Raw genomic sequence first — 13,479 nt, forward strand, 5'->3', positions numbered from 1 at the left:
AGACAATCTGCTACTCAAATGAATGTGTAGTTTCATTTCCATGATTTCAGAATATCCTCCTGTCTTTCACATGTACTTTAGTCAGTCAGTATTTGTGCTGTGTATAATCTCCTTTTTTGTATTGTGTTGGGATATTTCCATGTAAAGTGTATTTTCTCTGAGCAGTTGAATAAAATATGGAAAGTACTTGTTATTATTTTATTTCTCTCTGGTGTTAGGGTTGTCAAAAGTATAACAAATCTGATACTAATAGGTATTAAAACTAGTATCAAAACTAGATATTCATTTGAGAAGGTATCGATACTAAAAAAGTCACACTCATAGGACAGAAATGAGCTTTTCCCGAAAAGCTTTAGAATGATCTTGAGCTGTGTAAGACTGCATAGCCCTCAAGATACTTCAGTCTAGACTTGAATAGTATGGCTTCTTTATCAGTTCATGCATCTTGTATCATATCAAAACACTGCACAACAAACATGGTGTTTGTACCGTTCATTTATTTTGGTTCATGAATGTGGTTAACACGATTCTGCAAAGAGGAACGATGGAAAGAAAAACGAGACACTCATTTGAAGAGACATCAATACTAAAAAGAAGTCACAAGACAAATGAAACTTTCCTGAATCACTTTAGAATTATCTTGAGTTGTATCAGAACAGTACAGACAAGACCACACAGACTAGTATACACCCATGAACCACTATGGAACATACCTGTACAACTGAGATTACACAGATATAAGATCACATGGTAATATAAAAGAAAGTACTATTATTTAAGGTTGAAAATCACATCCTACACATCACATCCTCCCACATCCTAAGAGTGTTTAGTATTATCATCATAAACGATTGAGCTCATATTTTATCAGTACATGCACCTTCTATCATGTCAAAACACTGCAGAACAGACATGGTGGTTGTACCGTTCATTTATTTTAGTTCATGCTTGTGGTTAACATGATTCTGCAAAGAGGAACAATGATATCTCACATCACAGAGATGAACAGCCAGTTTCCACCAATGTAGCACAAGTCACTACGATGTGTGTCCAAGCATCAAACCAGCTCCCCTACTAAGAGTTTAGAGTCCAGTTGTCATAGAAACACACTTTCCAATACTTCTGCTGCAATGATGGATCCTAACTTGGATATCCCAGTAACTGGACAGCATCTATATAAATGTCAGTAGACTGAGGACGAATGCATAGATCATTAAAAGTGCCAAGCTTCTAGTACAATTCTCCTGAGGTAAAACATGAGATTAAACAATTACGTTTTTTTTTTTTTGTGTAATTCACAGCTTTAAATTAAATTTTATGGAGATGGATTTACAAAATATTAAACTTTATGAATATTTTTTACCTCTTAATATTATTTACTTGCATACAATATTTTACATTATTGAACATCATTCTAATACCCGTTTAAATTAGAACAATACATTATTTCTCTGGTGCAATTTTCTTGACAGCCTCTAGGACGTCTGCGATGTCAACTCTGTCGCCAAATTCTTTCTCTCTGTGTTCAAGTAGAATTCCCTATAAAACAAATGACATTGTTTTGCACTTAAATTAAATTGCAGCTGATACTTAGCTGCAGCATTAGTCGGGGGTGTGATGCTAACTAAACTCTGAAGCTCTGTTACTCAAATTTGATTTTAATCTGATTTTTGTTTTAACACAGTCTGACCATAAATAGCTGACTTAGTACTACAACAGGTGAGCTGACATAACATAGATCAGCAGATAGTGTAATATGGGCCTTTTAAACAGAAGATGCTCTGTCGTTCAGCTCAGCTTTAAACAATAGGGAGTATAGAATATTGTGATGTCACATGAACCCCACCCATTCAGTATTAAAGGTGCAAACAGCCTACCTGATTTCCAGGTCCAATGACAAACACTCCCCCCAGGATGAAGCCCTCTCCGTTCATGTTGCCCTGGTAACCGGACCTCCATGCACGGAAGAAGTTTTGCCAGACCCCCAGACGAATGAAGCCCAGCCCGCCCATCCTCCTCTGCAGCGGACCATAGAAGTGCCTCTGAAATTTTGCAAATCAGTTAGAGATGACATTAGAAAGTATGTATGCCTAAAATGTAGCAGTAGTTCCTGAAGGTTCCTGAATGTGATAATGTTATTCTCTCAGATGGGGGCAAGAGCCAGTTTCCCCTATTGATAACATTATTGATGGATTCAAAATATATATTCAAGTATATTATGTTATCTCACTGTTCATTTAAAGGTAATGTTCACTCTTTATTATAATCATTATATTCAACTATGTAAACTATGTAATCTGCACTAATGTTTGTTCTTGAGTCTTGCAGAAAATGTCTTTTGAGAGTGCAGGATCCCACGGGAAGAAGGTCACTGTGAAACTGAAACAGAAACATCATGGGATGTTTTGTGCGAAGGGAAAGAGTGACCTTGTGGAAATCAAAAACAGAATATATTTCTCTGTGAATTTCCTCATATGTTTTTACACTGCTTGCAAAGTATATGCCCCCCCCCCCCCCCCCTCTCCGCTCTTTCTCCTCAATATTGAGACAAAATAATCTCTCTTGTCTTCTCTTCTCTTTTGAACTCTAATATAGGTTGTGAACCTATCAATTATATTTTGCCATAAAATATCCAAAAGGTAAATTCCCAAATGTTGAACCTGATCATTTCTATTAGTGGTGACTAGTAACATTTTGTAATACAGTATAAAGTCATAGAAATTCATCCCCAATAGCCATTAAAAGTATTGCAATTTCTGGATTTGAAAGTGCATTAACACAGCCTTAACACACAAGTGAAGACTGAAATATTAACTAAAGGAATCACAGGCCTTTAGGACATGTCTAAGCTACATTAGGTTCTATGGATAGGACATTACAAGTCCTAAAAAAGCCTTTGCCATTCTGATATTATTTAATTAATGACTTTAGTCTTGAACTCCATTGTACCTTTTCATCTATGTAAATGTCCCCAGCGAAGTGCGGTCTGAAGTCCTGGATCTCTGTGCCGATGTCCTCCTTCACCACGGCAACCAGAGGGACCCCACGCTCCTCAAGCTGGGGCTTCAGAGAGGACAGCTCAGCGGCCTCCTGCACTCATACAAAACACATTTATCAATTATAGTCTTTACACTGGTTTTGTCACAGCATTTTACCTCTCTGCACAAAAATCATCCAGGTCGGCGCACAGCCATCACCACCGCTCCACTCTTCTCCCACAAAGTGTTTGCTTTGATGACTTTGTCATCTAAGAGGAAAGTAAATGTACAATTAATCAAACAGACCTCATACTCCGCTGACACAGCACTCTCTAATATTGTAACGCTGATATTTTTCTCATTAGTGGGAAATGTTCATTCCCATTAGAATAACAATGGTGCCATGGCAACACAATAAAAAATATAATTATAATAATAAATATTTCAGAAAACAAAATTTTCAGTTCCTCCATACAAATTTATTTTTTCTTCTGTAGGAGATGCTAAAGCCCCAATTTAGTTTCTTTCACAATTAATAGGTTTAGACAAGTTCAAATTTGAGCCCAATCACACTTTGTATGTGCAAACAACGGCAAAATTTGAAACTGTGAAATTTCAAAAAATTCCAATGGAAATTTATGGCTCTGCCACACCATGATAGTTATAGAAATAATTTGGATAACTTTAAATCCCCACTTTTCTAGATGATATACTGTGATTTTCAGCCCTGTCAGTGGAACGGCCTCGGAAAAGAAAAAATGCAAACCTTTTATGGAATTTTCAATTCAAGATGACAGACTTCCAGTTTGTCAAAGTGTGTGGCCAAAATAATATTTGTTGTTTGTCTCCATGCGATGAAAGTGTATACAGAATTTCATGGCTTTACAACAAACTTTTTCCAGGTGGTGCTGTTGCGCATTTTTTTATTTGGTTATAATCCATGCATTTTAAAAGTGTCACTCTATTTTGTTTCACTATCCCACTAAACAAAAAATTATAATTGCTGACTACTTGATTACTAAAATAATGGTTAGTTTCAGCCCTATTAAAAAGTAAACAACAGAACACCATTAACAGCTGGGTCATTACTGGAAATGCCACCCAAAAATAGAAAAAAAAAAAAAAATCAAACAATCTTTTTACACTGTCTCACCATCTGTAGTGGAGCGCAGGTTGGCGTCTCCCAGGTAGTCCACAGAAGCGTTGTCCACTTTGGGCAGGCACAGGTCAGTGTTAGCCAGTAAGATCCCTGCTATAGCCGCTCCTACTGCACCCAGACCCAAGGACCACATCCCCATCCCCAGCAGCTCCACGTCCAGTCCCAACACTGCACACACAATACAAACACAGACATTAGTATGAATGTAAAATACAGCCACATTCTAAAGCATGCATTACTTTTTGTCTTCTCGGTCTTCACTGAATGCTCTTCTTTAGCCGAGTGAAGAATCGTCTCTGAGTTGCTTCTAATAACAGTGACATTAACATGTAAATTTTAAAAGAGGAAGCAGTTGGTGTTTGGTTTTTGGGGTGGGTGAGTCACCAAAACTGTTGAGATAAATAACTTCTGTGTCTGTGAGCAGGGGGTGAGCTGCCACTCATGTATTCAACACCAGTTTCACAGGAGAATTATGAGATCCCTTCTCTGAAATGCCCCAAATACAGTATATGAAAAGTGCACCATGCATATTGTCTCTATGAAGAGGTTATTGCTTGGCCACGAATGCTTCACAGTATGGCATTATCCTCATCCATCTCCATGGGTCAGTTTGTAGAGAGGTGAGCAGCTCACAGTGAGAATGCATATTTTTATATGTTTAGGTAAGCACATAGCTGAACCCCACCAGGAAAGAGTTACGTAATGTACGTTTAAGAAGTTCTGTTGAATTTGTACAACTGAAAGACATTAACACATCACTTTGATGTAATTTGATTCTGATCCGTGCAGTAGTCAATGACATGTTGAAGTGTTAAATAAATTTGGGCTTCAGTTCTTCTTAGTTTTAGTTTGGTTAAATAAATGTACGGAATAAGCAACTAAAAGCTAAATTACTCCCTCATGACGGTTCAAATGAAAGTATTTCAACAGGAAGCTGCTGCATTTAATTTCAATACATTTCCTGTTGAAAGCACTATTTTGGTTGGCATTAGTATCAGAGGAGTAAAGTAAGTTTATTATATGATAATGTCAGTCATATAATAAATGGTTTTATCTTAGTGTGGCATTCAAATGGATCTTGCCTGTGGAGGGGCGGTTCGGGTCAGCAATGGCTTTGGCCTGGCTCAAGTGAAACAGAGTCTGCGGTGCTCTTAAAGGAGAGGGGGGTAGTACTTTCATGAAGCCTGTTGCCCCCAAGCAAAAGACAGAACAGGGAATAGACACTCTCCCCCTTGTGCACCGGGACAATGCCAACATGGGACCTCTCACTAGCCTCAAAGACCACACTGAAAGACAGGAAAAACACATCTTATCATCTGGCATTTTAAGTTAAATGGAGTCTAACATATAAACCTTCATATCTTTTTTGAATTTCACTGGAAAATTGAAGCATATAGTCTAATGAAAGTTGACAGTTACAATTTTATGTTTATTCGCTAAATGTCGCCATCTAGTGGTCACTTTAATTTACCCTCTTACTAATAATATAAGACCAATAGACAGAAAGTTGGTTGTTTAGGCCTCACTTCAGCAAAATGGCCACTCTTCAGTCCTGGTATTTCTTTGTTTGTTGTTTGTTTAAGCATCGTCTGTTAGTGTTACATGGTGAAAAATAACTAGACACCTGTAATATTGTGTTTTAAGTTGACTGAGTGATGAATGAGTCAGCACATTTTTAGTACACTATTGTTATGTAAATTAATCCATATATATATGCTAATTTGCATTGCTAATTGATATGCTAAATACTTAAAATTAATTGACTGTGTATGTCATTGTTGGTACTACTTATAATCTGTAGACATTGTATAGCACAGCTATTAATACACATTTTTGTATGTAATTCCACAAAGATGGAACCAGTAAATGTCATCAAAGTCATTTGCTGTCTGTGAAGTTTCTTCTGGTTCCAGGTTTAGCTGTTTGGTTAGCTAATACAGCATTTAGCATGGCCATTCACAGACTTAGTGTTAAGAGTTTGTTCACACACTCATAGGTTGGCAGTCTCAGACCAGTGCAAACTGGTGTGTCCTTGGGCAAGACATTTCACCAATCTTGCCCATATGAGTGTTATGTGTGAGTGATTGGCAGCTTTGGTTCTGTCAGTCTGCCCCAGGGCAGCTGTGGCTACAGAAGCAGCTTATCACCACTAAATGTGGAGTTTATGAATAATGACTACAGTCATTACATGACTGCATACATACGTGATTTTAAACTGATTTCTTAAAATTCATCTGAACTGGCACTTTTCTGTCTAAAGGTTCTAATAAAATTAAATCCACACCTATAACAAGAAGAAAGAAATAGTGCCCTGTCCGCGTGCCATCAAAAAGTCCTTCTACAGACATAGCCATGTGGAAGGACAAGTGCAGCGAAAGAATGTTATAGATAGTGAACAAAACAAACCGTGAGGATGAAAAAAATGGATGGTGAGCAATGTGTGTTGGAGAAACTGGTAAATTCCTTTGTATATATGTAGCCCACAGGGACATGAAACAACAAGTTATGACTGTAAAACGTTCAAAGGCCTGTCACGATAACAAATTCTTAAGTGAAATATATTGTTGACATAAACATAGTTCAAATATTTTTGATATACCTCTCACAGTGCAAATCAAAACCAGTCTTTCTTGGAAGAAACACCTGTATTTCCATGAGGCGAAGTAAGCCCAGGACAGCCAAATTTTCCTCCACACATGTGTAATAATCAAGTTAACTCTGACCTGAGGAGCTCCTCTCCAGCTGCTGTCACTCCACTGCTCCGTCCAGATCCTCCATTTCACACAAACTAGTCCTGAAGCTACATCACTGTTTGACTAAATGACTGTGTGTATAACTAACATCTAATCACTAGAAATGTGAAGCAAAAGCGAGTTATTTTAGTCATGTGTTCAAAGTTAGTGCTCCTGATGCACATGCGCACTCTGTAGAAATCGCATGATTGTTTCATGGGGTTTATTCAGTGCTGTTTGCCCTGCCTCTAAAACAGCTGTGTGTCGTCTCCTGTTGTAAATGCACATGCACAGAGTGGCGCGGCCTCCGTAGCAGAGCACAAGTTAATGAGACATTTGTGTAACCGCGGTCGATGCAGTCTGCTCAGCGGTCAGTAGGGTGTACTAAAGGACACCGTGACTACAGCCATGCTACAGCCATGAAGGGAAAATGGCATTATTTGGGTATAATTCGTTACTATTTAATTCTACTTTTCTCACGCGATGATTTTAGGTTTTATTGGACAAACACTGCGTGCCTTGACTGCCCGCGCGGCTGTACAAAGAGACAGTTTGATAATCACCTTTAACCCCATAACCTCAGGCTCTTACCTGACAAACCTGATTACACCTCAGCTGAGCACTTTGGAGCTCGCTTACAAATGCTATTGTTATGAATGTGAGCCGTGTGTATCAGCTAAAGAAAAGCACTGTAACAGAAATTCCACCAGTTTCTTTGCCCAGTTATAGTTACATAATAATGCATTGTTTGTCAGTGGTGTTTAGCTCGTCATTAGCTGATGCTAAGTTAGTACAGCTCCACCGCGGAGTCCCAACAAAGTATCTAAAGGGCTGTCAAAGTACATCTCGGGGAAAGACTCTACAAAGCAGTTTCGTAATAAAAACTCACCAGAAAATAAGAGCTCAGCAACTCCGACTGGACTTGTAATATACACGCAGTGCGCATGCGTAGAAGGGATGATCCAGACACGCAAGGACGAGCAATCGAGCAGGAGAGTTAAAAATGGATGATCCAGACACGTAAGGATGAGCAATCGAGCAGGAGAGATAACGATCCCACTGTGCTCGTGCCCAGTGCAAAAGTCATCAGTCGTTATGTTTCTACAAACACTTGGGTTTACGATTAATTTTATTTTAGTTGTTGTTATCATTTTGATAAGAAAAAGGAGGCAACATTAGACACAACAGACATATTGTGGTGTAAAACATATTCTGGCCTGGCCACTAAGTGAATCATGCTGTCACCACTCTAACATAATGTTAGGGTGTATGGGCTCATTGAAGGTCTATTTAATCTTATCTTTCATTTTGCGGACTGCTGTGAGGACTGCTAACATGTTGACTTTATCTCCAAACTCCTTCTCTCTGTGCTCCAGGAGGATTCCCTGTGAAACAGCACAATCACGATCGAGACCACAGATAAAGCACTGGCTGTGGACAGACAGAAAACACCTCACCTGTTCTCCTGGTCCGATCACAAACACTCCTCCCAGAATAAAGCCTTCACCTCGGAGGTTCCCCCTGAACCCTCTGCGGTAGGCCCTCCACAGGCTCCTCCAAACCCCAATGCGCAGAAACAGAGAGAAGAACATCCACCGCTGGACAGGGCCGTAAAAATTCCTCTACAGAAACTCAAGGTTATTCTATTTTATTTCAGTAGTAAAACTTTTAAAGACAGTTCTAAACCCTCATGTTGTGTACAGACCTGCTGGTCTACATAGACCTTTCCAGTGAAGTACTTCTTAAAAGTGTCTAGTTCTTTCCCAATGTTTTGTTTGACCACAGCAAACAGAGGAACACCCATGTCCTGCAGCTGGGGCTGGAGAGAGGACAGCTCAGTAGCTTCCTTGTTTAGACACAAACATAAGTATTAAGCTTCCTCAGTAATGTGCAAAGTTACACACAAAAACACACTAACCTCTCTGCATAAAAGTGAACCGGGCCGACGTACCACCATGACCACAGCTCCAGTCTTCTCCCACATAACCCTGGCCTTGTAGCGCTGATGGACTGAAATGTGCAGAGGAGAAATTAAAAGATACAAAACGTCTACTTTAATAAAACACATAACTGTAAATATGAACACAGTATATGATAGAATATATAATAGAATAGAACAGAGCAGAACGGTGAAAACAGGTTTCCTTTAAGCTGCACTTGTTAATTGCTGGAATGTAGTGAGCTTATGGCTTGGATTTAAGTCACTTGCTTTTTCAAGAAATTCCTAGTTTGTTGTATAATCTGAGAAAAAATTCACACTGTTGTTGGCTGATAATGTGGGGTCACCCCTCGTAACCACACTCTAAAACAGACCAATCAATCAGTTAATCAAGATCAATAATCAAATCAATATTATATACAGCTGGAAATTTGACTTCCCAAACAAACAGATTGTTTTTGTTCAAAGTGTTTAAGATATAAAATGGCATCTTCATGGTTTAGCAGGTTGATGGTTTCATGTTGTTTTCACCTCCTCCAGTGGTCTTGAGCTCTGTGTCCTCCAGCACCCTGAGGTTGGCCCATGCTGCTTTGGTTTGGAACCGGTCTGTGATGAAGCTGAGGAGCTCTGCCACAAACAGGCCCACTGCCTTCAGGACTGACCCTGCGGTCCACATAGCCCCCAGTCTACTTTGAAAAAGAGACACTTTTCCAGATTTACGTAAAAGTCCAGATTTGGCATAAACAGGTGCTTAGCAAGTCAGTTATTCATGATCAAATTTCCCAATGCCCAAAAGTGAAAAGAAAATACTTCCTATGACTACTTGTAACATTAAAGTACATAGTATCTCATTTAAAACAGAGAGCGCTGCTACTCACCAGTGTGTAGTTGACGGCTAATGCGAGAAAAATCTTATGTGTTTTGCGCAGCGTCTTAAGCCCCTTCAGCTTAGATCAGGCCAATCACACTGAAAACTTTTCTCATGTGAATCCATGTGTGTAAGTTACATGAGAGAAAGCCCAGGACAGCCTCAAACAGGTCTTACATTGATCTGCAGATATGGTACCTGCAGGAGTTAGCTTTGTGTTGTAGAACATTCATACACTTACATTTGGGTAGTTTAATTTCATGCTATGCAAACTTGTTCGTAATATACATTATATGGACAGATTATTGATACAGAAGGAACAGGAATGTTAATGAGAAAGATCCACATGGAGGCTGCCCTCTGGAGGTTAGTGAACATAGATGCCTTTTACATGAACACATCTTTATTGTATGGTAAATTTATTCTATTTTTATGTCCAGTAATCTAGCAGCATGTTTGACAAACAGCATTCCTCAGATTCACATAATGTGATGGAGACATCTCTTGTCAGTTACAGACTTTGATGCTCTTCTACGATCTGAAGTGATAGTGCTATCCAACCCCTTCAGGACAGTATCCTAAGTCTGTGAGCATGAAGTGTGGGGTATGTATTTGTGCAGTCATTTTTGTCGACTTTAGGAGACCCCTGCACCTAATTTCCTTGTGCAGTTCTTCACGAGTGGTTCATGGAGATTTTTGGGCCACTGAATCTTGCTGATGGGACAAGATAGACACATGCTGGCAATAACAGTATATGGTACAGTATATATACATAGTTTGATATGTGTACATATTACAGCATAGTCATTTTAAGATTTTATAGCCAATATTGTTGAGGGCACTGTATGTATCCAGGTAACAATGCTATATATATAGCTCACATTACGGTGTGTTTACAAGCCGCTACAGAAGATAGCAGTGTATAAAAGGAAGCAGTGATAAAAGCGGCAGTGCTTTAAAGCAACCCAAAGGTGGCCAGAGGTCATCAATACCACCTGACCCTTTGCCATTGGGTATTGACAGCAGTGTTAAGAAGATTCATATTCTTGTCCCTGATAGTATATTGATCTGAAGACAAGGCAGTTTGATATTTTTACAGCTGCTTCATAGAGAAATGTGCTGAGGACCTGAAATCTGCTGAGAGTGACCATCCATTCACAGATGGTGTGTAGTCATCTGTGAAGCTTATCCAAAGATCTGTAGTTATTTCTTATATATAAACTGCTGATAAGAGGACTAAAAACTGCCTAGGGTTTTTACTATTTTGCAAACAAATGCCCACATCACTTCAATGTTTCTGTTTTGGGGTGTGTGTAGAACTATGAGCCAATCACTGTTCAGCATGTGTGCCCCTCCTCCTGCCCAGCGCTGCTCCTCACTGCCATTGGTTGATCATAGCAACACCTATTGGATACTTGTGGCTGCCCAGGCAATAAGAGAGACTGATGAGGCAAAGTGAGGTAAATATCATTAATTTGAGGGATTCAAATACAAAGTTCAATACAAAGTTTCTTCCTAACAACTGTCTATGTTTTTACATGGTTTCTGTTTTTTATGTCTATATTGTATCTAAATATAACAAAAGAATAAATTCCTCTAATGCATGTAAACAAAAATATGTGTATAAAGAACTGATACTGGTTAAGGGCTATGCGATAACTTCATTGATTGTATACAAAAATAGATGCTTTTAATACGTCAATATATTGGAGAGGACAAAATTAATTATTTCCTAAGAACAGAGCAATAGATGTGTCAAAATGTGTCAAATGTCAAACATTAAGCCTGTTACGTACAAGCTGAGCTGATGGCCCTCTCACAAAAAAAAATGACAAACTTAAGTGTATGTGCATAGTATCTGTGCTGTTATTGAGGATCCAAAATGAGTATAAATACCAGATGTCTTGGTAAACATGTGACGTAACACATTTAAATACATGTGTACATGCACAGGGACCTCTTTGTGTACTCTGTTTCTACACTGCTATCAACAACTCCACATTTATTTGCAGTCAATTACAATAATCAGCACCCTCTACAAATGATAAAATGATAAATGTAGGAATCTCTTGCAGTGAATGATAAGAGGTGATCAGGAGGACTGCGGGCTGAATCCACCTTTAGCTGCCACTGGCTCTCATCTGGATAGAACTGGTTGGTGACCAGCGCTGAGCCACCGAGGTAAACTTTGTGTCCTTGAACCTGGAAACACAAACAGGTGCTGCTCCTCTGAGGCTGCGGTGGTTATCTCAGCCTGTTCTGGCGAGTTTAGCCCACAAAGCTTCAAACTAACCGGACCCAATCCTGGAGAGGGAGGAGGGAATCACCCACTATTTACATTTGACCAGTATTCAACTTGGCCTGATTGTCCTCAGGCTAATGCCAACTTAAGGCAACTTCATGTTCATGTGACAGTAGAAGAACTAACTATCAGTTTAGTTTTATATTGTTCCTCCAATACAAAGGTCATCAGGCCTTTATCATGTTTTTCCTCAGCTCATCTAGGGCCCCTGGGGTCTGTGTAGCAAAGGTCAACCTTCGTTTCATCTGTGCTCACTGCACCTTGATACACTGTAACATCATCCATCTCTAATCATCCACAGAGGACTAGTTCAATAGTTTTCCACTCTGTCTGTTCCTCAGGTCTGTGCTCTTGTATCAGACCAGTGATCTGACCTTTCACATTCAGGTGAGGCTGAACAAAACTCACTGACCTGGGCTTGTGCTGGTTCTGGCAGGTTGTGTCTACCCTGTCTTCCCTTGTTTTATCTAGTTTATGTTTGATAACAGGTTAACCTCTGACCTGTTTAAGACATGGCTTTTACTTTTAATGTAATTTAGCTGAGCACACGGCCACAGTACAGTCATTCGATCCTATTATGTACATTTGATGAATTCATTGTCAATTTAAATATTCGTTCTGTATTGGTTCTATATTAGCTTTGTTATACAGTGAGAGGAGAATGAGATGTTCTGAGAAGAGTGAGGTGTTTTGAGGAGGTGATGGAGGAGAGTGTGGTATTCTGTAGAAATGATGAAGGAGAGTGAGGTGGGTCTGAGGAAGTGATGGAGGAGAGTGAAATGTTCTGAGGAGGTGATGGAGGAAAGTAAGGTGTTCTGAGGAGAGTCAGATGTTAATATTGGGTGATGGAGGAGATTGAGATGTTGTGAAGATGTGATGGAAGAGTGAGATGGGTTCGAGGAGAGTGAGGTGTTCTGAGGAAAGTATGGAGGAGGGTGAGATGCTCTGTTTTAAGAAGAGTAAGATGTCCAGAGGAGGTGAGAGTGTGATATTCTGCGGAGGTGATGTGCGTTGTTTTGAGGAATATAGGCTCCCTTGTCTCCATCTATGCTCCTTGGAAGGGTGAGATTGAGATGTGCAAGGAAGGTCTATCACATGACACGTCTAGGAAAGCTACATGAAGTAAACAAACACTCCTGTGTGACAAAAATAATTGTTACTTAACATTTAAAAACTGAACACAGAATTAACCTTTACCACAGGCAGATAGTATTTATTATTGGTAAATTCCTTGCCACTTGATGAGGTGTTGGTAGATTTAGAGCCATACAAGTGTTAGAAAAGACGACATCGCTCACTACAATACAGAGACATGTGTTTACCCCTGAGCTCTGCTGGGCCTATTGTCTCTGGATGGGCGCGTGTGTGTTTGTGCGTCAGAGGCTTACCTGCACACATTATCAGAGGCACATCTTCATTATTGGATCCCCCCTCTGTAAATGGAGCTGCAGTATTTCTCTAAGTTCACAGATGAGAACAAATGCCCCAGGCTGCCACATGG

General features: G+C 39.6%; 2 protein-coding genes across 4 annotated transcripts; both read right to left on the minus strand.

Annotated features, from left to right (window-relative positions):
• Positions 1–483: 483 nt before the first annotated feature.
• Positions 484–7,826, minus strand: selenou1a (selenoprotein U 1a). Of its 3 annotated transcripts, none has more exons than XM_033979497.2 (6): positions 7,759–7,826; positions 4,132–4,305; positions 3,156–3,247; positions 2,950–3,090; positions 1,878–2,042; positions 484–1,539 (listed from the first exon to the last, which is right to left on the minus strand). In XM_033979497.2, the coding sequence occupies exons 2-6, from the start codon at positions 4,274–4,276 to the stop codon at positions 1,444–1,446; spliced, it is 639 nt and encodes a 212-aa protein (XP_033835388.1). In that variant the 5' UTR covers positions 4,277–4,305; positions 7,759–7,826; the 3' UTR covers positions 484–1,443. The 3 variants fall into 3 exon arrangements, with proteins under 3 accessions (XP_033835388.1, XP_033835389.1, XP_055083134.1); XM_033979498.2 differs by lacking the exon at positions 7,759–7,826 and adding an exon at positions 5,220–5,394; XM_055227159.1 differs by lacking the exon at positions 7,759–7,826 and adding an exon at positions 4,377–4,439.
• Positions 7,820–9,485, minus strand: LOC117382342 (peroxiredoxin-like 2A). Its single transcript, XM_033979496.2, has 5 exons — positions 9,340–9,485; positions 8,788–8,879; positions 8,575–8,715; positions 8,327–8,491; positions 7,820–8,254 (listed from the first exon to the last, which is right to left on the minus strand). Exons 1-5 carry the CDS (start codon positions 9,482–9,484, stop codon positions 8,156–8,158), a joined length of 642 nt encoding a protein of 213 aa, XP_033835387.1. The 5' UTR covers position 9,485; the 3' UTR covers positions 7,820–8,155.
• Between the last annotated feature and the right edge of the window lie 3,994 nt (positions 9,486–13,479).

The sequence above is a fragment of the Periophthalmus magnuspinnatus genome, chromosome 15 (assembly GCF_009829125.3).
Source record: "Periophthalmus magnuspinnatus isolate fPerMag1 chromosome 15, fPerMag1.2.pri, whole genome shotgun sequence".
NCBI lineage: Eukaryota > Metazoa > Chordata > Actinopteri > Gobiiformes > Gobiidae > Periophthalmus > Periophthalmus magnuspinnatus.